The sequence below is a fragment of the Gigantopelta aegis genome, chromosome 15 (assembly GCF_016097555.1).
Source record: "Gigantopelta aegis isolate Gae_Host chromosome 15, Gae_host_genome, whole genome shotgun sequence".
In the NCBI taxonomy this organism is placed as follows: domain Eukaryota; kingdom Metazoa; phylum Mollusca; class Gastropoda; order Neomphalida; family Peltospiridae; genus Gigantopelta; species Gigantopelta aegis.
Window position 1 is genome coordinate 40275489 of NC_054713.1, and position 23355 is coordinate 40298843.

Sequence of the window (23355 nt, forward strand, 5' to 3'; positions counted from 1 at the left end):
TTACCAGATTTTGGATAAGAGGAAAAAACAAAATTTCTAGACTGATTTTGGTTAAAATTGATTATTTTGCCATTGTGACAGTGTGAACTACTAAAGAGGAAGGTTTCTAATATTACCATGGATTTTTGTGATGATAAAATTTGATGAATAACAAGGTCGATTAAAATAGATTTTAAAAAACTTTGTTGTAGTGTGTATATTTGATGTCTTTATATGTACTTGTGTGGGTATGTTAAAAAAAAAAGAGGTAAATAAATAAAATCCTTTAAGTTCTTCTCTCGTTTTTTTCAAATAAAGAAATAACGAAGTCTGAATATGATGACTATTTTGACATTGTGACAGGGAAGAGTTTCTAAGATTCTCACATTGATATTCGTAATGATAGAATTTAATGAATAATGAAGTTTGAGTGTGATTAAAATGTTATTATTTTTAACATTGTGACAGTTCGATCCACTTAAGATGAAGGTTTCCAAAATAACTATCGATATCCTATTTGATTACAGTTCATTATAATGGCATCACAAAAAAATCGACATCTAGTTAAAATGTATTATTTTGCCTTTGTGACAGTGTGAGCCTCTGAAGGGGAAGGTTTCCAAGATTCTCACGTGGCGCTGGCACGAGCCGCCAAAGACCGATGATGAGTTGGACCACACCCACCACATACAGACGAAGAAGGAACTGAGACAGCTGCGCGAGTTCTTCATCAAGTGGGAGGATATGTGTTACTGGCACTGCTCCTGGGTCACAGAGCTACAGGTAACTCAGGGTGGATCCACGATTCTGTAAGGGGTGGGTCACAGAACTCCAGGTAACTCGGGATGGATCCATGATTGTGTAAGGGGGTGGGTCACAGAAGTCCAGGTAACTCGGGATGGATCCACGATTCTGTAAGGGGGTGGGTCACAGAACTCCAGGTAACTTGGGTGGATCCATGATTATGTAAGGGGAGTGAGTCACAGAGCTTCAGATAACTAAGGGTGAATCCACAATTTTGTAAGGGGGGTAGGTCTACCATAATCTAGAAGCCCTGAGCCTGTATGTTAGTCCTTATGATTAATAACTGCTACTTACATTTTTAGCTCGATGTGTACCATCCTGCCAAGTACCGGAACTATATCCGCAAAAATGACATGGACGAACCACCCCCACTGGAGGACGGCAGCAGTTACCGAGACAAGGTGAAAGGGGAGGATCCACACAATCTAGAGGAGAGATTCTACCGGTACGGTGTGCGGCCTGATTGGCTGACAATTCACAGGATCATTAATCACAGGTAATTAACATGTCTAATGTTGTTTGTAATATTTATCGTTCCAGCCAGCGCATCATGACTGGTGTATCAAATGTCGTGGTATGTGCTATCCTGTCTGTGGGATGGTGCATATAAAAGATCCCTTGCTGCTAATCGAAAAGAAATGCCGATGAAATGGCGACAGCAGGTTTCTTCTCTCAGTATCTGTGTGGTCCTTAACCATATGTCCGACGCCATATAACTGTAAATAAAATGTGTTGAGTGCGTTGTTAAATAAAACGTTTCCTTCCTTCCTGTTAACCCTATATCACAGCAGTTAGTGTTTTTGTTGCATATGTTAAACATACCTGTATTATTTGGTTAACCGGTGATTAATTATATTATCATTTACTACAGGACAACCCGAGATGGTTCTGTCTGGTATTTGGTCAAGTGGAGAGATCTCGGTTACGACCAAGCGACCTGGGAAACTGATGAATCAGGAATTGCCGACTTCAAGGACTTTGTTGAGCAGTATGAACAGTTAAGGTAATGTCTTGGGTTTGTGCACCCCAATCAGAAAATATTTCACTAGCCTGCCGGACCAGAACCAACTGATAGATACTAGCCCACCAGAATTTCTACTAGTCCGCCATCCTATAGAACAATAATACTGTTTAACAATATTATAATATACACTGTCTCCACTTTACTGCTCAATGGCAGTATAATTAATATATCTGGTGTACATTATCCACCAGTGTTTAATATGTGTACATCTGAAATATGTCCACATGCAATAAAATAACCTTTCAGTTATAGTTATTTGCTGCAAAGGTCACTTTTTTTTATTTAAAGCCGTAGGCAGGATCAAAATTGACCATTTCACCCACAGCAATTAAAAAATAGTAATTCTGCGGGTGATAAGTTCTTATGTTCAAAAGCCCAGCAATGTTTCTATACTGGTTATCTCTGGGGATTTTTTTTTCAGGGCGTTGATGTACGGTGGGAAAGAGCCCGAGAAAAAGGTGAAGAAGAAAACGAAGAGGTCGAAAGATCGAGACGAAGGACCGCAGGTCATACACAAAATGCCTCCGCAGTTTCCAGTCACCGACGTGAGTAGACTGGTCTTGGGTCTTCGTGCTTATAATGGTGTTGGGAATCGGTACGGGCGTAGGAAGGTGCCAGAAACTGAGGGGGTTGGTTGGGGGACACACACACACACACAAATACGTGTATAAATATATATAAATCATCACTGCTGCTAAAAGGGGGAGGCACATGTACCTCCCTGTCTCTCTCTTTCTATTCCCTCCCTCCCTCTCCCCCCCCCCCCCCCTCCCCCCCCTGCTTCCTACACCAGTTTGGGGCGGGATGTAGACCAGTGATAAAGCGCCCTTGTTCTAGGATTGATCCCCGTTGGTGGGCCCATTAGGCTATTTCTCATTCTAGCCAGTGCACCACAACTGGTATATCAAAGGCCGTGGTATGTACTACCCTGTCTGTGGGATGATGCATATAAAAGATCCCTTGCTGCTAATCGAAAAGAGTAGCCCATGAAGTGGCAACAGCAGGTTTCCTCTCTATATCTGTGTGGTCCTTATAACCGTACATAAAATGTGTTGAGTGTGTTGTTAAGTAAAACATTTTTTTTTTTTTTTTTTATGCCATATAACCATAAATAAAGTGTGTTGAGTGCATCGTTAAATAAAATGTTCCTTCCTTTTTAGTACTAATAATAAAGGTGGGATCTAGCTCAGAAGGTATAGTGAGCGTCTGAGTTGCTTTAATCATAGGATCAAAACACCTCCATGGATCTTTTACTGACTGGGGTTTTCCCATTCCATCCAGTGCCTCACGACTGGTATATCGAAGGCTGTGGTATGTGCTATCCTGTCTGTGAGATGGTGCATATAAAAGAACCCATGCTGCTAATAAAAAAAATAGCAGGTTTTCTCAGAAGACTATATCTAAAAACATTTGCAGCCAGTGCACCGCGACTGGTATATCAAAGTCTGTGGTATGTGCTACTAATGGAAAAATGTAGCAGGTTTCCTCTCTAAGGCTATATGTCAAAATCACCAAATGCTTAACATCCAGTAGCCAATGATTAATAAATCAGTGTGCTCTAGTGGTGTCGTTAAACAAAACAAACTGGTCTCGGTGGCGTCGTGGCAGGCCATCGGTCTACAGGCTGGTAGGTACTGGGTTCGGATCCCAGTCGAGGCATGGGATACTTACTGCTAATGGAAAAATGTAGAGAGTTTCCTCTCTAAGACTACATGTCAAAATTACCAAATATACTGACTCCAAACCCTGAGTGAGTGCTCTGCAAGGCTCAATGGGTAGGTGTAAACCACTTGCACCGACCAGTGATCCATAACTGGTTCAACAAAGGCCATGGTTTGTGCTATCTTGCCTGTGGGAAGGGCAAATGAAAGATCCCTTTCTGCTAATCGGAAGAGTAGCCCATGTAGTGGCAACAGCGGGTTTCCTCTCAAAATTTGTGTGGTCCTTAACCACATGTCTGACGCCATATAACCGTAAATAAAATGTGTTGAGTGCGTCGTTAAATAAAATATTTCTTTCATTCTTAAACAAAACAAACAAACAAGACTATATCATAATTTCTAAACTTTTCACATCCAGTAGCCCTTGATTAATTAATCAATGAGCTCTAGTGGTGTCATTAAACAGAACAAACTTTTAACTGTTGTTCAGTCGGGGTGCTAATCTGACTTGCTTTAGTCATAGGATCGAAGCCCTTCAGTGGATTCATTCTTTGGTTGGGTCCTTTTCTCATCAGGGCAGGACGTAGCCCAGTGGTAAAGCACTCGCTTGATGTTTAGTTGGTCTAGGATCAATCCCCGTCGGTGGGCCCATTGGGCTATCTCTCATTCCAGCCAGTGCACCATGACTGGTATATCAAAGGCCGTGGTATGTACTACCCTCTCTTTGGGATGGTGCATATAAATGATCCCTTGCTGCTCATTGAAAGGAGTAGCCCATGAAGCAGCGACAGTGGGTTTCCTCTCTCAATATCTGTGTGGTCCATAACAATATGTCAGACGCCATATGACCGTTAATAAAATGTGTTGAGTGCGTCATTAAATAAAACATTTCCTTCCTTCCTTTCCTCATCCTAACCAATGCACCATAACTAGTATATCAATAAGTGGTACATGTATGTACTGTCCTGTCTGTGGGAAAGTGTATATAATGAAAAAATGTAATAGGTTTTCTCTCAAGACTACATCTCACAATGATCAAATGTTTGACATCCAATAGCGATGCAATTAATCTATCAATGTGCTTTTATAGTGTCGTTAAACCAAAAAGGTTTTTAACCTTTAATAATAATAAAAAATCTGTTGATGTATCTTTCAGTTGTGTAAGAAGCTTGAAAAGCATTAAGCCAAGTTATAATAAACATTCTGTTGATGTATCTTTCAATTGCGTAAGAAATTAGAAAAGCAGTAATTCGAGTTATAATAAACATTCTGTTGATGTATCTTTCAATTGCGTAAGAAATTAGAAAAGCAGTGATCCTAGTTATAATAAACATTCTGTTGATGTATCTTTCAGTTGCGTAAGAAATTAGAAAAGCAGCCGGAATACACAGATGAAACAGGAGGCATGCTACATCCGTACCAGCTTGACGGGCTCAACTGGCTGCGGTACTCGTGGTCGAACGGAACAGACACTATTCTAGCTGACGAGATGGGACTCGGTAAAACTATCCAGACCATTGTGTTCTTGTACTCCCTGTACAAAGAGGTGGGACATTTGTTTGTCAACTATTATTTACATGAACAGGGTTTTATCAGCTATGTTTCTAGACGGATAATCGGCACGATTTCCCCAAAAGCTATGTCGTTTTTTGTTCCCAATTTTGGAGTAAAACAGTTCCTAATCTAATTGTAAATAATTCCCATGTTTTTATTATTATATAAAGATATATTTTGAAAACGATATGTAACACTCAAATTCTAATTTCTAATGAGATGTTTTTGAAATGAAACCAAAAATTCCAAAAAAGTCGAGCCATGGCCGTCAACTAAAATGTGAGAAATAAAACATTTTGTTCTGTATTACAGTTATTATTATTTTGTTGTGATAAATGTTTAAAGAATACTAAATTACTTTTAAATTGCATATCACAGAGTAGGTAGATGATGTATTACACTACATACATACAGGTCAATATGTTACAGCTGTTGGTATGTTACTGCTGCCGGTATGTTATAGCTACTGGTATGTTATAGCTACTGGTATGTTACTACTGTTGGTATGATACTGCTGTCCTTATTTTACAGCTACTGGTATGTTATAGCTACTGGTATGTTACAGCTGTTGGTATGTTACAGCTGTTGGTATGTTACAGCTGTCGGTATGTTATAGCTGCCGGTATGTTACAGCTACTGGTATGTTACAGCTGTCGGTATGTTATAGCTGCCGGTATGTTACAGCTGTTGGTATGTTACAGCTGTCGGTATGTTACTGCTGTCGGTATGTTACAGCTGACGGAATGTGTGTATGTTTCTGGAATATTGACATTTGTTTTCTCAGGGACACTGCCGTGGTCCGTTTCTTGTGAGTGCGCCCCTGTCGACGATCATCAACTGGGAGAGAGAGTTCGAGTACTGGGCTCCGGACCTCTACGTGATCACCTACATCGGTGACAAGGACAGCCGCATGGTTATCAGGTACGTCATACGAGTTGTAAAACTACATCGGTGACAAGGACAGCCGCATGGTTATCAGGAACGTAATACGAGTTGTAAAACTACATTGGTGACAAGGACAGCCACCAGTTGTAGTTGTTACAAGTGCCTCTTAACCATGTCAGAAGTAACTACTACACTCTCAAAAGTGGTCATTCTAAGCCCACAACTAATGCTGATGGGAAATAGCAAATGTGAGGCATGGATAGCCACAAAAAACAAGCACCTGTTGTAGTTGGGAGAGTCAGACTGGGATGTGGAGGTGGACAGCAAAAGAAGTTGAAAGATAGGAGTTGCCAGATCAGGAAGAAATGAGATGGAATTCAAAGGTGAGAAAGGAAAGGGGGCAGTGGGAAAAAACCGACAAAACAAAATTAATAATAACATGCCTCAGTTTAAATCCTACACACGGACATGTGTCAGATAAAAAAAAAATTTTTTTAACAAGTATCTTCCTTCCTCTTGCAGCTGATGTATTTTCTGTGTTGGGCTGTCGTTAAACATTCATTAATTCGTTAATTCACTCATTCCTCTTGCAGAGAGCATGAGTTTTCGTTTGACGAGGGAGCTATTCGTGGTGGTGCGAAGGCGTCGAAAATGCGTCAAGGCAGCAACGTCAAGTTCCACGTGTTGTTGACGTCGTACGAGTTGATCAGCATCGATGCTGCGTGTCTCGGCTCCGTGGATTGGGCCGTGCTGGTCGTGGATGAAGCTCACAGACTGAAGAACAACCAGTCCAAGGTATGTGGTATTTAATATTCTAGTTCAGTCAACCGGTAGAAAGCTGCTAGAGAAAGAGAGCTGGAGAAACAAGTCTGCGTGGGGAGGGACGTAGCCCAGTGGTAAAGCACTTGCTTGATGCGCAATCGGTTTGGGATTGATCACCGTGGGCTATTTTTCATTGCAGCCAGTGCACCACGACTGTATGTCAATGACCGTGGTATGTGCTATCCTGTCTGTGGGATGGATGGTGCATATAAAAGATCCCTTACTGCTAATGGACGTCTGACAATATGAATTGATTTTTGATGCAGTCATTATTTCTTGTTGCTATTTGTGTGATCCTTTATTTCTTTCCATCAGTATATTTCACATTCAATTAATAATTAATCACTATTTTACAGTGGTTTTTGGGAAACAAAATAAACTTTAACTTTAAACGGTAATGCTCGCTTTTCATTGGTTAATTGTTCTCATTATTTGGTAGACTGCTATTGCTGCCTGTTCATTACGTCATTCCATAATCAAAGGTAGTATGTGATGTCACGTAATATTAACTGTGCATGCCATTCCTTCTAGTATCGTAATATATATCAGCTGTGAGCAGGATCGTGACGTCATGGTACAAAGGTAGTATGTGATGTCACGTAATATTAACTCTGCATGCCATTCCTTCTAGTATCGTAATATATATCAGCTGTGAGCAGGATCGTGACGTCATGGTACAAAGGTAGTATGTGATGTCACGTAATATTAACTCTGCATGCCATTCCTTCTAGTATCGTAATATATATCAGCTGTGAGCAGGATCGTGACGTCATGGTACAAAGGTAGTATGTGATGTCACGTAATATTAACTCTGCATGCCATTCCTTCTAGTATTGTAATATATATCAGCTGTGAGCAGGATCGTGACGTCATGGTACAAAGGTAGTATGTGATGTCACGTAATATTAACTCTGCATGCCATTCCTTCTAGTATCGTAATATATATCAGCTGTGAGCAGGATCGTGACGTCATGGTACAAAGGTAGTATGTGATGTCACGTAATATTAACTCTGCATGCCATTCCTTCTAGTATCGTAATATATATCAGCTGTGAGCAGGATCGTGACGTCATGGTACAAAGGTAGTATGTGATGTCACGTAATATTAACTCTGCATGCCATTCCTTCTAGTATCGTAATATATATCAGCTGTGAGCAGGATCGTGACGTCATGGTACAAAGGTAGTATGTGATGTCACGTAATATTAACTCTGCATGCCATTCCTTCTAGTATCGTAATATATATCAGCTGTGAGCAGGATCGTGACGTCATGGTACAAAGGTAGTATGTGATGTCACGTAATATTAACTCTGCATGCCATTCCTTCTAGTATCGTAATATATATCAGCTGTGAGCAGGATCGTGACGTCATGGTACAAAGGTAGTATGTGATGTCACGTAATATTAACTCTGCATGCCATTCCTTCTAGTATCGTAATATATATCAGCTGTGAGCAGGATCGTGACGTCATGGTACAAAGGTAGTATGTGATGTCACGTAATATTAACTCTGCATGCCATTCCTTCTAGTATCGTAATATATATCAGCTGTGAGCAGGATCGTGACGTCATGGTACAAAGGTAGTATGTGATGTCACGTAATATTAACTCTGCATGCCATTCCTTCTAGTATCGTAATATATATCAGCTGTGAGCAGGATCGTAATCGTAAAATTATAACACTGATTGAACTGGAAAATAATTCTGGGTTTTCTGACAGTGACTCATCTCAAGAAAATAAATCCTTGGAGCTTGCTTCACTTGAAATTTGTGTCAGAAAACCATCTACAAAAGGACTCATTCCAGAAACTATTATTCATATTACTTTGTATTAACACCCACTGGGCTATTTCTCATTCCAGCCAGTGCACCACGAATGTGCATCCCTTGCTGCTAATGGAAAAATGTAGCAGGTTTCTCCTCTATGACTGTCGATAGCCGATGATTAATAAACGTTTTTGTATTAACAAGGCTTTAGATTGGACCAAAGTCAAGGCAATAAAACCATGTGTCCAAAATATGTTAGTCCATATTAAGTACCAACATCAGTCAGTTTCTTTGAAATATCTTCAGTAGAAAATGCTTTATGGTTAGATCATTTCTCCTCTCAGTAATGCAATATAATAATACCAGGCCTTCAGATTTCACGGTAACGATCGTTTCCGGTACCGTATCAGTTAAATCACAGAACCGAAATTTCGTTTCCCATGATAATGCTATCGAGTAAACTATTCAACAAATATAATAAAAACAGTTTCCAATGGGTTCTCATGATCACAAGTGTGAAAAAGTGTTTCCCATGAAATTTGAAATCCTATGGGCTGTAATTTAACTTAAAATTACAGCATCGCTTACTGTGTACACAGATATGTATTTTGTGTTTTAGTACACAGATATGTATTTTGTGTTTTAGTACACAGATATGTATTTTGTGTTTTAGTACACAGATATGTATTTTGTGTTTTAGTACACAGATATGTATTTTGTGTTTTAGTACACAGATATGTATTTTGTGTTTTAGTACACAGATATGTATTTTGTGTTTTAGTACACAGATATGTATTTTGTGTTTTAGTACACAGATATGTATTTTTTTAGTGTTGTATTTTGTGTTTTAGTACACAGATCTGTATTTTGTGTTTTAGATACACACAGATATGTATTTTGTGTTTTAGTACACAGATATGTATTTTGTGTACACAGATATGTATTTTGTGTTTTAGTACACAGATATGTATTTTGTGTTTTAGTACACAGATATGTATTTTGTGTTTTAGTACACAGATATGTATTTTGTGTTTTAGTACACAGATATGTATTTTGTGTTTTAGTACACAGATATGTATTTTGTGTTTTAGTACACAGATATGTATTTTGTGTTTTAGTACACAGATCTGTATTTTGTGTTTTAGTACACAGATATGTATTTTGTGTTTTAGTACACAGATATGTATTTTGTGTTTTAGTACACAGATCTGTATTTTGTGTTTTAGTACACAGATATGTATTTTGTGTTTTAGTACACAGATCTGTATTTTGTGTTTTAGTACACAGATCTGTATTTTGTGTTTTAGTACACAGATATGTATTTTGTGTTTTAGTACACAGATATGTATTTTGTGTTTTAGTACACAGATATGTATTTTGTGTTTTAGTACACAGATATGTATTTTGTGTTTTAGTACACAGATATGTATTTTGTGTTTTAGTACACAGATATGTATTTTGTGTTTTAGTACACAGATATGTATTTTGTGTTTTAGTACACAGATATGTATTTTGTGTTTTAGTACACAGATATGTATTTTGTGTTTTAGTACACAGATCTGTATTTTGTGTTTTAGTACACAGATATGTATTTTGTGTTTTAGTACACAGATATGTATTTTGTGTTTTAGTACACAGATATGTATTTTGTGTTTTAGTACACAGATATGTATTTTGTGTTTTAGTACACAGATATGTATTTTGTGTTTTAGTACACAGATATGTATTTTGTGTTTTAGTACACAGATATGTATTTTGTGTTGTAGTACACAGATCTGTATTTTGTGTTTTAGTACACAGATATGTATTTTGTGTTTTAGTACACAGATCTGTATTTTGTGTTTTAGTACACAGATATGTATTTTTTGTTTTAGTACACAGATATGTATTTTCTGTTTTAGTTTTTCCGTATCATATCGAACTACAAGATCGGGTACAAGTTGCTGTTGACTGGAACACCGCTTCAGAATAACTTGGAGGAACTTTTCCATCTCCTCAACTTTCTCACTCCTGACAACTTCAGGTAAGAACATCCTGTGTTATTGGAATTAAAAAATTGAAATATCTCTTGCAAATTTAGCACTCTTTTAATGTGTACTTGGTCAGGAAAAGAGATTTTTGCATGTATTGCAGGTTAAAATTTAAAAATCATCTGATAAAAATAAAAAAAAGGGGGGGGGGGGCAGGAAGTAGTCGAGTGGTAACGAGCTCACTTAATGTGCGGTCAGTGTAGGATCAATCCCCGTCAGTGGGCCTATGGGCTATTTCTCGTTCCAGCCAGTGCAGCCATTGTATGTGCTATCCTGTCTTTGGGATGGTGCATATAAAAGATCCTTGCTACTAATGCGCTAAGTGGTGTCGTTAAACAAAACAAACTTTAACTATGATAAAATTTTACTAACATAGTAACAATAGCAAACACTAACCAAAACGTCCACTGGCTCTTAATTGTATATTGATAATGAAATATCGTCGGTGATTTGCAAGGTTTTCTGAATGAGTTTGCCGACATATCAAAATATCTAATGACACTTAATTAATTGTATTGTTTTTGACAGATAACAAAATATTGTTTTTGTGTTTGCATCAGTGATTTGCAAGGTTTCCTAAACAAGTTTGCCGACATATCAAAAACAGCGGGTTTTCTCTCTCATTTTCTGTGTGGTCCTTATACCATATGTTTGACGCCATATAACTCTAAATAAAATGTGTTGAGTGCATCGTTAAATAAAACATTTCTTTCTTTTTCTTTCAGTGATCTGCAAGGTTTCCTCAACGAGTTTGCCGACATATCGAAGGAAGACCAGGTGAAGAAACTACACACGTTGCTCGGTCCTCACCTGCTGCGTAGACTGAAGGCCGACGTCTTGTTAGGAATGCCGTCCAAGAGTGAATTCATCGTCCGAGTCGATCTCAGTACCATGCAAAAGTTAGTAGAAAAGAAAAATATATCAAAAGTTGAACATGTATTTTTGTAGTGTTTAAGATATGCATTATTTTTATTATCCACATAGTTGAAAGTGTACATGGAAATATAACCAGTGTGACACACTTACGTGCACAACGAATGACGTAATTTTGGGAAGTGATGTCATAACTTAATGCGGCTTCCTCAGTCTTAGCACTGTGTAATCCTTGTAGTTACGTTTGAAGTGTTTAGACATGGTCCTTATTATTCATTAAAAAAAAATATTATGGATAATGTGGATAATAAAGAAATCTGATTTTACGAAACTTGTCAGGAGTCGTGTATTAACCTTGCTCTCGCTCGGGCAGTACAAGAATCCTGACACTTTTTTTGTAAAATCAGTACGACACACAAGCTTGTATAATAATCTCTATATATGCATTATTGAATATGTTATTCAAGTCTAACATGATTTCAGTATTGCTATGTACAACTCTTTTTCTTGTCATTAGTTTCATGTTAGTTTCATCCTTTAATAATTTCATATACAGTGAAACCCTAAAAAAAAACCTGGATCTTCTGTCACCCGGAATTCCCTGAAAACTGAATGGTTTTCACAGTCCCTTGTTTAAAGTGTGTGTGGAGGATGAGAATCTAGCTCAATATGTAGAGCACTCACCTGAGGTGCTGGGGTTGAAAGATCGAACCCTCTCAGTGGACCTAGTCATTCATTGAATTTATTCCTTCCCAACCAGTCATGTAACTGGCATATCAAACGTCATAGTATGCGCTGTCATGTCTCAGGGAAAGTGTACATAAAAGATCATTTGCTGCTAATGAATTAATCAGTATGCTCTAGTGGTGTTGTAAAACGAAACAAAAACTTTATACCAGTCTAAGTCTGTATTTTCATTTATTCAAATTTTATTTAATTTAATATTTTTATCTCACAGCCCCGTTTCCTTTCTCTCCTTTTAATTCCATCTCATTTCTTCCTAATGTGGCAGCTCCTCCTGTCTTTCAACTTCTTTCACTGTCCACCTCCACATCCCAGTACTTGTCTCTCTAACTGCAACAGGTATTGTATTTTCTGTATTGCTATCAGTTCGTCTACTCCCATCTTAAGAAGATGTGCCATGGCTTCTAGAATTTTTATAAAATCCACTAGACATGGGATCGGTTATTTAAAAAATTTTACTAGCCACGATTAAAAATTCACTAGCCCTACTTTACTTTAAGTTAATACAATTTTACTAAATAATAGTAAAAATTGGATATGTCATCTAAAAAGAAGAGGTATAGTTTAAAAACACTAACCGTGGGGGTGGGGGACAGGATATTTATATTTTCAAAATAAGTTACTTAACTGCAACATTTGACAGTTTATTTTTCACTAGCTGTCAGGCATGGCAATAGTAGTTATTTACTAGCACAACATTGAATATCACTAGCCTTGGGAGTGGGGCTACCATAATCTAGAAGCACTGTCTGGCATGGCAATGATAGTTATTTACTAGCCCAACATTGAATATCACTAGCCATAGGAGTGGGGCTACCATAATCTAGAATCACTGTCTGGCATGGCAATGATAGTTATTTACTAGCCCAACATTGAATATCACTAGTCATGGGAGTGGGGCTACCATAATCTAGAAGCCCTGTCTGGCATGACAATAGTAATTATTTACTACCCCAACATTGGATATCACTAGCCATGGGAGTGGGGCTACCATAATCTAGAAGCCCTGTTTGGCATGACAATAGTAATTATTTACTAGCCCAACATTGAATGTCACTAGCCATGGGAGTGGGGCTACCATAATCTAGAAGCACTGTTGGGCATGGCTATAGTAGTTATTTACTAGCCCAACATTGAATATCACTAGTCATGGGAGTGGGGCTACCATAATCTAGAAGCTCTGTCTGGCATGACAATAGTAATTATTTACTAGCCCAACATTGAATATCACTAGCCATGGGAGTGGGGCTACCATAATCTAGAAGCCCTGACTGTGCATTTGTAAAAATGGTGAAAATCAATACAGCACTGACTGTTGGTTGTGTTGTGTTACAGGAAGTACTACAAGTATATCCTGACGCGGAACTTCAGTGCTCTGAACATGAAAGGAGGACACCAGGTGTCGCTACTCAACATCATGATGGATCTGAAGAAGTGCTGCAACCACCCCTATCTCTTCCCCATTGCGGCTAACGTAAGTTTCACACATTTCGATGCTTATATCCTAAGGCTCAAGCACTTTATCTTGGACACATACTTCACCTCTTTCGGCTGGCTAAACCTCTACACCACAGAGGGTAGTGTATTTTTAACATATTTCTGTGCTTATATTAAGGTTCAAGCACGCTGTCCTGGACACACACACCAGCTATCTGGGCTGTCTGTCTAGGACAGTGGGTTGTTAGTGGTTAGTGAGAGGGAAGTCTGTTTGTGGCCCTACACCTACCCACTGAGGTGTTCATTAAAAATTGCTCTGATTGTGAACCTAATACCTACCAGCCTTAAGCCTTAACCACTACAGTACTGAGGCCAGAGTTACGGTAAATGCATCTCGTGTCATTTTATTCGGCTGTATGTCCCGGACATTTGGTTAATAATTTGTTGTCAGTGGTTGATGAGAGAGACGTTGGTGTAGTGGCTTTACACCCTCCTTAGTAAAATTTAAAATCTTGAAATAAACTCTGTCTGGGCAAGCTTATACCTAGTAAGCTTATAATGAAAAATAACTCTGGTCTCAAAAGGCTTAAACAAAAATTCCTTTTGTTTTCCAGGAAGCCCCGCGAATGCCGAATGGAGCTTACGAAGGTTCAGCACTTATCAAGGCATGTGGTAAACTGGAGCTGATGTCGAAGATGATGAGAGAGCTCAAGGAAACCGGGCACAGAATTCTCATCTTCTCTCAGGTAAACAACAAGGGCTGAATTTACGAAGCCAGTCTGTGTTATACTCAGGTGTTTATGCATTGTAAATGTATGTAGTTACACGTGTGTATGACATAAACAGGCTTTGTAAATTCAGCCTGATGCATCTTTATTAATCCAGGCCGGTTTGAAGGAATTGTTTGATGGGTGAGGTGGGGGTGTGCATAATTAAAAAATGAATTTTTGTGGGTGTTAACATTGTAAAAGACTGTCACTCTTGTAAAAAAAAAAAAAAAAAAAAAGTGAACCTCACAGATCTATGGGGTGGGGAGTGTGGTGCATGTGCATTCAACCAGCACACACACAAACACACACAGTATAGAGTCCAGTAATCTGTATTAGTTAGTTAGTTAGTTAGTTACTAGCCACATTAGCCATGTAATGATGGGATTGAAAATCATATTTTTGAACATTTGCAAACTTACTATGGAAAAATAAATTTGTTGAAAAGCTCATTCAAGAATTTAAGTGTTTTGAAGTCAAGTAATTTTGTTGCAATTATTTTTTCTGTAAAAAAATTAATTTTTAATTTCCCCAGAACGGTGAATTTATTTTCTTAACTTTTTTCTCTCCCATTTTGGTTGCTTTATGTTTTTTTAAAGGGACAGACCCTATTTTGTAAACACTACAGCATGTTTTTCACTATTAGAGCCATTTATGATCACTGAAATCAAACATTTGTATTTTATTGTTTAGATTATCAATTTCCGTAGAACTGAAGTGTTTTTGGTCATCCTGTTGTTTCTAATAGCACAAAATGCATTTTTCATATTTTTAAAAACATACGTGCGTCTGAGAAGTCATGGTTATTGATTCGAAATCTAGTCTATTTTAAAAGGATATTTTCCGGTTTTAACGTCACAGACTCTTCTTTCATTGTTATAACTTTATCCAAGTGTGTAACAGGTTTGTAGATTAACTAAACTTAGTGTCCATTTTTACGAGTTGAAACCAGGGTCTGCGTCTTTAAAAAGAAGCCTGTATGTTGGCAAAATTAAATGATTTCATTTAAAACATACTCTTTTTCTTTCTTTTAAGAAAAAGGTGTTCAGTGTTTCTGTTGAAATTATTTAGTGTGTTCTAGCAGTGTCTTTTAACAAATTTGTTTTTACCTTGTTATAAGATGACGAAGATGCTGGATATTCTTGAGGACTTCCTTGAAGCGGAGGGTTACAAATACGAGAGAATTGACGGAGGAATTACAGGAGCTCTCCGACAGGATGCTATAGACAGGTTCAATGGTAAGTGTTGCTGTGAATAACATTTTTCAATAGTAAGTCCTTTTAGAAAAGATATATTTTATGATTAGTCTTAACCATAGCATTGTGTGATCAAGCTGGAGATTTTCGAAGCTATTTTAGCGCTATGATATTGTAAAATAGTCGTATGCTATGACATCACTACAATGCTTGTCATAGCCTACGATATCGTAGGACTAAAATAGCTTCAGCAATCTGGGCCCAGATTTCTAAAGTAAGTTGGATATCTTTCACATATCTATTGTTTGTTAAATGTTCATTTATTTTCATTTATGGACAATTGAACAACATTTAAAAGCTGATTGTTTTTGTTAAACCCTCAAATTCCTTCATTCATCTATCCAACCATTCATTCACTCACTCACTCACTCACCCACCCACCCACCCACCCACCCACCCACTCATCCATCCACCCACTCATCCATCCACCCACCCACTCATCCATCCACCCACCTCATCCATCCATCCATCCATTCACTCGTCCATCCATACATCCACTCATACATCCATCCATCCATCCATCTACTCGTCCATCCATCCATCCACTCATCCATCCATCCACCCATCAACTCATCCATCCACTCATCCACCCACTCATCCACCCACTCGTCCATCCACCCACCTACTTGCATCCATCCATCCATCCAACAACTCGTCCATCCATCTATCCATCCACTCATCCATCCATCCATCTTACCATGATATTCGCAATCCTTACTGTGCTTTTACCCACAGCTCTTTACACTTGTTTTTTTTCCCCACATAATTATATAAGTTTGATTTCATAATTTAATTCTATTCATATATTACCTTTGTTTGACACCCAATTGCTGATGTGTGTTTTTGTACTGGGATGTCTTTAAACATTCATTAATTCATTCCATCTATTAATTCGTCTATCTGTCCATTCCATTTTACAGGTAAGTAGTCCCAGGCAATTGTTTTCCTGTAATTGTTTTTTGAGGTGTTCAAGTTCTGTTAAACTGTTCATTCATCCATTCCATCCATCCATCCATCCGTTCATTCCTTCATCCGTTCATTCATCCATCTATCCATTTGTTTTTCCAGGTAAGGAGTCCCAGGCATTTGTCTTCCTGCTGTCGACGAGGGCCGGGGGTCTCGGTATCAACCTGGCTACAGCCGACACCGTCATCATCTACGACTCTGACTGGAATCCACACAACGACATTCAGGTAGATTGTCACGACAATATTTCTTTTAATGTTGAAGAGACTGGATGGGGCTTAATAGAATGGTGCTCAATCTCTCTCTCTCCTCATTCTCTCTCTGTCTGTGTGTGTCTCTCTTTCTCTCTCTGTCTGTCTGTCTGTCTGTCTTTCTCTCTCTCTCTCTCTCTCTCTCTCTCTCTCTCTCTCTCTCTCTCTCTCTCTCTCTCTCTCTCTCTCTCTCTCTCTCTCTCTCTCTCTCTCTCTCTCTCTCTCTCTCTCTCTCTCTCTCTCTCTCTCTCTCTCTCTCTCTCTCTCTCTCTCTCTCTCTCTCTCTCTCTCTCTCTCTCTCTCTCTAGCTCTAGCTCTAGCTCTAGCTCTTTTCTCCTCCCCTGTCTCTCCCTCTTTTTCCCTCCCAGTTTCCATAGTTTCAAATGTGCTAAGATATTGTCATACAAATACTCAAACTTTGGTCTGGGCTAGTGGAAATTATCCACTGTATTGCTATAATACATGGGGCACTAGCCAAAGCTTCTGTGAGGGCTAGTGGAAATTATCCACTGTATTACTATAATACATTGGGCACTAGCCAAACTTTCTGTGAAGGCTAGTGACTTTCTCAAACATTTGTCGAAAACTGTCTAATCTATGGTATTTTCCCTCCCACCTTTTAAATGGAATGGTCCAAGCATCTCCACAGGCAATCGAATGACTAAAAAATTTATTTTATTAGCCATATGGTTAAAAAAAAAATACTTCAACGTCAGATGATGACATCGATTTGTGCGCTATGACCTTACAGGAACATCATCCAGACGAGTTGAATGATATAAATTAAGATCGATTATCGTTTATAAATAGGATATTAAACTATATGAAATAATTTTTTTAAGTATTTTACTCAGGACATAAACATGATACAAAATGTAAGCTCGTTTAATATCCTATAATTGTGCAGCCAATCAACTGGCTAAAAACAATTTTTTTTTTTTCAACTTCACTTGTCCTCAAACAAAATGCATATTCCCTTAAGGATAGTAGTCTGGTAAACAGCCAATGGGATGGCCTAAAATTCTCCTTCTTCCTGTTTCGGTCACGTGACTCTAACTTACTTCTTTCTGTAGGCGTTCTGTCAAGCTCATCGGATTGGCCAGTCTAACCGTGTGATGATCTACAAATCAACTTTATTCTCTCACTAATGGCATTTTCTCCCTGTGTTAGTAGAAAAGAGTAATGATTCACGTCTTCTCCATTTGTGCAGGCGTTCAGTCGAGCTCACCGGATTGGCCAGTCTAACCGTGTGATGATCTACCGGTTCGTGACGCGGGCATCAGTCGAGGAGCGGATCACGCAGGTGGCCAAGAAGAAGATGATGCTCACCCACCTGGTCGTCAGGCCCGGCCTCGGCAACAAGAGTCAGACCATGTCCAAGAAGGAACTCGACGACATCCTCAAGTTCGGAACCGAAGAACTCTTCAAAGAAAACGACGACAACAATTTGAACAAAGGTATTATTTGGATCATTTGTTTGAGTAGCATTGGGTAAAAGTTTAGCAGCGGGACGCAACCGAGTGGTAAAGTGCTCGCCTGATGTATGATTGCTCTAGGATCGATCCCCATCAGTGGGCCCATTGGATTATTTCTCGTTCCAGCCCGTGCACCACAACTGGTATATAATAATATAATATAAACGGCCATGGTATGTGCTATCCTGTCTAGGATGGTGCATATAAAAGATCCCTTGCTACTAATGGCAAACTTAACAGATTTCCTCTCTATGACTGTCAAAATTACTATATGTTTGAAAACCGTATGGTTTACGAGACAAGTCTTTATTCTCAACGAGCAGTTATTTTGTATTGTAGGTGAAGAAAACCGTATTGTTTATGACGACAAGTCTTTATTCTCAACGAGCAGTTATTTTGTATTGTAGGTGAAGAAAACTGTATTTTTTACGATGACAAGTCTTTATTCTCAACGAGCAGTTATTTGGTATTGTAAATGAAGAAAACTGTATTGTTTACGATGACAAGTCTTTATTCTCAACGAGCAGTTATTTTGTATTGTAAATGAAGAAAACTATTGTTTACGATGACAAGTATTTATTCTCAACGAGCAGTTATTTTGTATAGTAGGTGAAGAAAACCGTATTGTTTACGACGACAAGTCGGTTTCTCAGTTGCTGGACCGGACCCAGGAGGGGCAGGAGGAGAAGGAGATGGCGATGAACGAATATCTCAGTTCGTTTAAAGTCGCCAGTTACACCGTCAAAGAGGGAGAGGAGGAAGAGGTATGTAGTCTTCTTTTTTTTCTTTTTTTATCCTACTTTTCTTTCTAGAGAAATGCCCAATTTTTCTGCCTTTTTATCTGATTCAGTTTTTTCGCATAAAATAATTTTCCCAAAATAGATTTTAATTGAATCTGCAGGGGTGCAGAAATGGAACATATTTCACTAGCCCGCTGGACCAGAACCAACTAAAATTTACAAGCTCGCAATAGTTTCAACTAGTCCGCCAGTCTATAGAATAATACATTATTAATAATAATATAATATACAGTGTGTTCACTTCAATGATATATATGAATATATTAACAAAACATTATTAAGAACACCTGGTAAGTGATCAACATCACGTGGCAAACAAAATTAAAAAACCCAGATCGCCTGTCGGACTGGTACTTGCGTCTTTTAACTCGTCCGTCAGAATAAAAAACCCAGATCGCCTGTCGGACTGGTACTTGCATGTTTTAACTCGTCCGTCAGAATTTTTACCCTCATTTGGCGAGCGGGCGAGTACTTTCTGCACCTCTGAATCTGAAATGCTGAAAAATTACTGTATGGCTATTATAAAATAAATACGTGAGATTCCTTTTGTTTGTGCTGCGTGTAGGAGGAGCCTGAGACGGAGGTGTTGAAGCAGGAGGCAGAGCATGCGGACCCAGCCTACTGGGAGAAACTGCTGCGCCACCACTACGAGCAGCAGCAGGAGGACATGGCGCGCTCACTCGGCAAGGGCAAACGAGTCCGCAAACAGGTCAACTACAATGACGCCATGAACGGACATGACGACGACGCCTGGAAGGAAACAATGTCCGATTTCGACTCGGACTTCAGTACGTACAGAAATGTTTATTTTATGTCAGAGATAGAAGTAAGCAGAAAGGTTCACTAGGGTCGATGACAGTCAGTTTTCGCACCCTTGTTTTGACTTTTATAAATATTACATATCCACTGTGGAAGGAAACCATGTCCGACTTTGACCCGGATTTCAGTACGTACAGAAATGTTCACTAAGGTCGATGACAGTCAGTTTTTGCACCCTTGTTTTGACTTTTATAAATATTACATATCCACTGTGGAAGGAAACCATGTCCGACTTTGACCCGGATTTCAGTACGTACAGAAATGTTTATTTTTTTATGTCAGCAGTAGAAATATAGAATCTTATCACTGTTGTATGTTTATATCATGGATAGAAATAAGCCGAAATTTTTACTAAGGTTGACGACAGACAGTCTTCGCACCCTTGTTTTGATTTTGTATGCAATAAATATTACATATCCAATGTGGAAGGAAACCATGTCTGACTTCGACTCAGACTTCAGTGCGTACAGAAATGTTTAATTTTTATGTCAGCGATTTATTACTAAAGTCTACAGCAGTCATTCTTCACACCCTTGTTTTGACTAAGTAAACAATAAATATTACATTCAACATTGAAGGAAAACCATGTCCAACTTTGAGTCAGACTTCAATATGTACAGAAATGGGGTTTTATGTAGTCGTAGAAATAATTAGACATTTTTACTATGGTGTCGACAACGGTCACTCTTTACACCCTTGTTTTGATAAATAAATATAACATATCCAATAGTAATTATTCTATCACTGTTGTGTATTTATGACAGCGTTTAAACTAGCATAAATTTTCATTAAGGTTGACGACAGTCACTCTTCACACCCTTGTTTTGAATTTTGAATTAGCCATTGTAACAGTTACAGTAAAAAATATACATACAAATATCTGTATATTAAATTAATAGTAACAAATACAATCGTTTGAGAAATGCAGCTTAATTTAATCTTCCTTAAAGTGTATTTTCAGCAAACCACAGTTAAAAGATACAAGTTTACAAAACTTTATTTTATTTTCTGATAAATTGAAGGTTGAGATAGTTAAAGACTTAACAGATGAAAATATCTGAACATGAACTAATTATTTATATGATATATGGATCATCTGTAGATATTATTTCAAATATATATAACAGGGTTCGGACCGTAAGGTAGAAAAAGGGGGAAATGCCAAAGTCAGAGGTCATGATAAGTATTATTAAAAGAGAAAACACTTAAAGGTTTCTTCATATCTTCTCTTTTTCCTTCCACAGATAATGAAGATGATGATGATGATTTTGATGAAAATCAAAGAGATAGTAAGTATACACGCCATACTTGATTTGATATTTTATGGTTCATCTGTAATGATGATGGTGTTAGGACATTTGTTTTAAAAAATAAACTAATAAATAAGTCATTTCCAGTCTATAATGGTATTAAAAAGCATCTAGGTAAACAGAGCAACTAGTCTGGGGCCTAATTCACTAAACAATTCACAATTTTTGCGATCTCGCAGTGCAATGCTAAAAGACTTACAAAGAGGATGATTTGTTGTCTAGCAGAGCCTAAGAGACCTTTGTGAATTAGGCCCCTGATTTCTTACGATCTTTGAGATTACATCTTAATTTTTCATACGTTACTAACAGAGACCAGTGTAGATTCACTTAGGAAAAGTAAATTTACAAAATGTTGTTCCGTTTCTTTTATTGCAGGTGAGTAACATTTGTTGTCATGTTTTTAGTTTTAAAAACCCACACACACACTTTTATTTGCATCTGTGCCTACAATATGTCTCTCTTGTGTTAGGTATAGATACAATATATTTATGCTGTTTCAAGAGAGACGGAAATTAACCTGGTGTATTTAGGGACAGTGAAACAAGCAATACTTACTGTCTATAAGGCATACCAGAACATCACTGTTGGCATACCTGAACATTTATATTGTTTATAACCTAGTTAATCAGGTCTTCTAGATTATGGTAATAGCCCCACTCCCATGGCTAGTCATATTCAGTGTTGGGCTAGTAAATAACTACTATTACCATGCCCGACAGGGCTTCTAGATTATGGTAGCCCCACTCCCATGGCTAGTGATATTCAATGTTGGGCTAGTAAATAACTAATATTACCATGCTCGACGGCTAGTGAAAAAAAGTTGTCAAATGCTGCCTTTAAGTTTATTTTGTAAATATGAATATCCTGTCTCCACTCCTACCTCCCCAGTCTTAATGTTTTTAAGCTCTATCTCCCTCTTTAGGTGACATATCTGATAATTATTAGTAGTAACGTTGCATTTACTTTAAAGTAAAGTAGGACTAGTGGATTTTTAATCGTGGCAAGTAAATTTTTAAAATTATTGATGCCATGGCAAGTGGATTTTATAAAAAAAATGTAGAAGCCCTGTTACTGTTCGCTAGGAATATACCAAATATATGTCATAACAGGGCTAGCTCTGTCACTCGCCTGATTCACCATTTGTGAATTTTAGGAACAATTGGTTAATTTATTTTAATTTGGCGAACAAATTTAGTGTAATAATTGATATGTTGTTGGAAAATAACTGTGATTTAGCTTTTTTTAAAGATAATTTGGCAAAATGTTTTGCTCAATCAAAGCTAGACCTGCAGATAAAGAATTTGTTTACGATATATGTTAAATGTTTGGTGGACATTACATCATTTGTTGTGACTCCAAGTGTAAACAAGTGTCGGTAACCAAACATTCCTCTTTTTTCCAGTACCAGGTCGCAGAAGACGAGCTAACGAGAAGGAAAAGCCTTTGCCCCCACTGCTGGCTCGAGTGAATGGGCAGATAGAGGTAAGAATACAGTCAGATTCAAAGGTTTTAAAACCTTTTGTAAGTATTCGTTTTCAGCAACACCAAAAAAAGATGTATATATTTGTACTTTGGGTTTCTCGCTCTCGCTCTCTCTTTCTCTCCCTCCTCTCTCTCTCTCATCCTCCCTCTTTCTCTGTCTCTCTCTCTCTCATGCTCTCCCCCGCTCCCTTTCTCTCCTTCCGTCTCTCCCCCCCCCCCCCCCCCCCCCCCACCACCACATTCCATCTCCTTACATATCCTCAGTGACTTTATGACTGATGATTCCTAACTAGACAAAATAGATGTTTTGGATTCACAAGGAACATTATTTGACTTTTCACATAAAATAAGAGTGATTATCAAATAGGTCAATCTGCAGTTTGTTTTAATTTTAATATCTTTTTTTTTTTTTGATTACTTGAATAATTTGGATATTGTCCTGGTTCTAGGTACTGGGATTCAATGCCAGACAGAGGAAGGCATTCCTGAATGCCGTGATGAGATGGGGCATGCCACCACAGGATGCTTTCAACACTCAGTGGTACGGTTTTTACTATTGTGTTTTCATTTATAGAATATTAAATGAGTTTACCATTTCATATCATGTTTATGTCCCAAGTGAAATAATTTTCATTTGTCACAAGCTTT

The 23355-nt window shown here is 38.1% G+C and overlaps 1 protein-coding gene across 7 annotated transcripts in view; it reads left to right on the forward strand.

Moving 5' to 3' along the window:
- LOC121389960 (chromodomain-helicase-DNA-binding protein 4-like) overlaps window positions 1–23355 on the forward strand; it is a 66100-nt gene that overhangs the window by 18231 nt on the left and 24514 nt on the right. For all 7 annotated transcript variants that reach the window (XM_041521635.1, XM_041521637.1, XM_041521631.1 and 4 more), the window contains 19 exons: window positions 574–762; window positions 1086–1279; window positions 1655–1786; window positions 2229–2352; window positions 4823–5014; window positions 5807–5943; window positions 6501–6702; window positions 10399–10520; window positions 11253–11426; window positions 13480–13618; window positions 14196–14327; window positions 15469–15586; window positions 16673–16797; window positions 18032–18278; window positions 18903–19060; window positions 19662–19884; window positions 21160–21204; window positions 22628–22707; window positions 23157–23248. In XM_041521635.1, coding sequence (XP_041377569.1) covers window positions 574–762; window positions 1086–1279; window positions 1655–1786; window positions 2229–2352; window positions 4823–5014; window positions 5807–5943; window positions 6501–6702; window positions 10399–10520; window positions 11253–11426; window positions 13480–13618; window positions 14196–14327; window positions 15469–15586; window positions 16673–16797; window positions 18032–18278; window positions 18903–19060; window positions 19662–19884; window positions 21160–21204; window positions 22628–22707; window positions 23157–23248 — 2825 coding nt within the window. The remainder of the gene's footprint in view (window positions 1–573; window positions 763–1085; window positions 1280–1654; window positions 1787–2228; window positions 2353–4822; window positions 5015–5806; window positions 5944–6500; window positions 6703–10398; window positions 10521–11252; window positions 11427–13479; window positions 13619–14195; window positions 14328–15468; window positions 15587–16672; window positions 16798–18031; window positions 18279–18902; window positions 19061–19661; window positions 19885–21159; window positions 21205–22627; window positions 22708–23156; window positions 23249–23355) is intronic.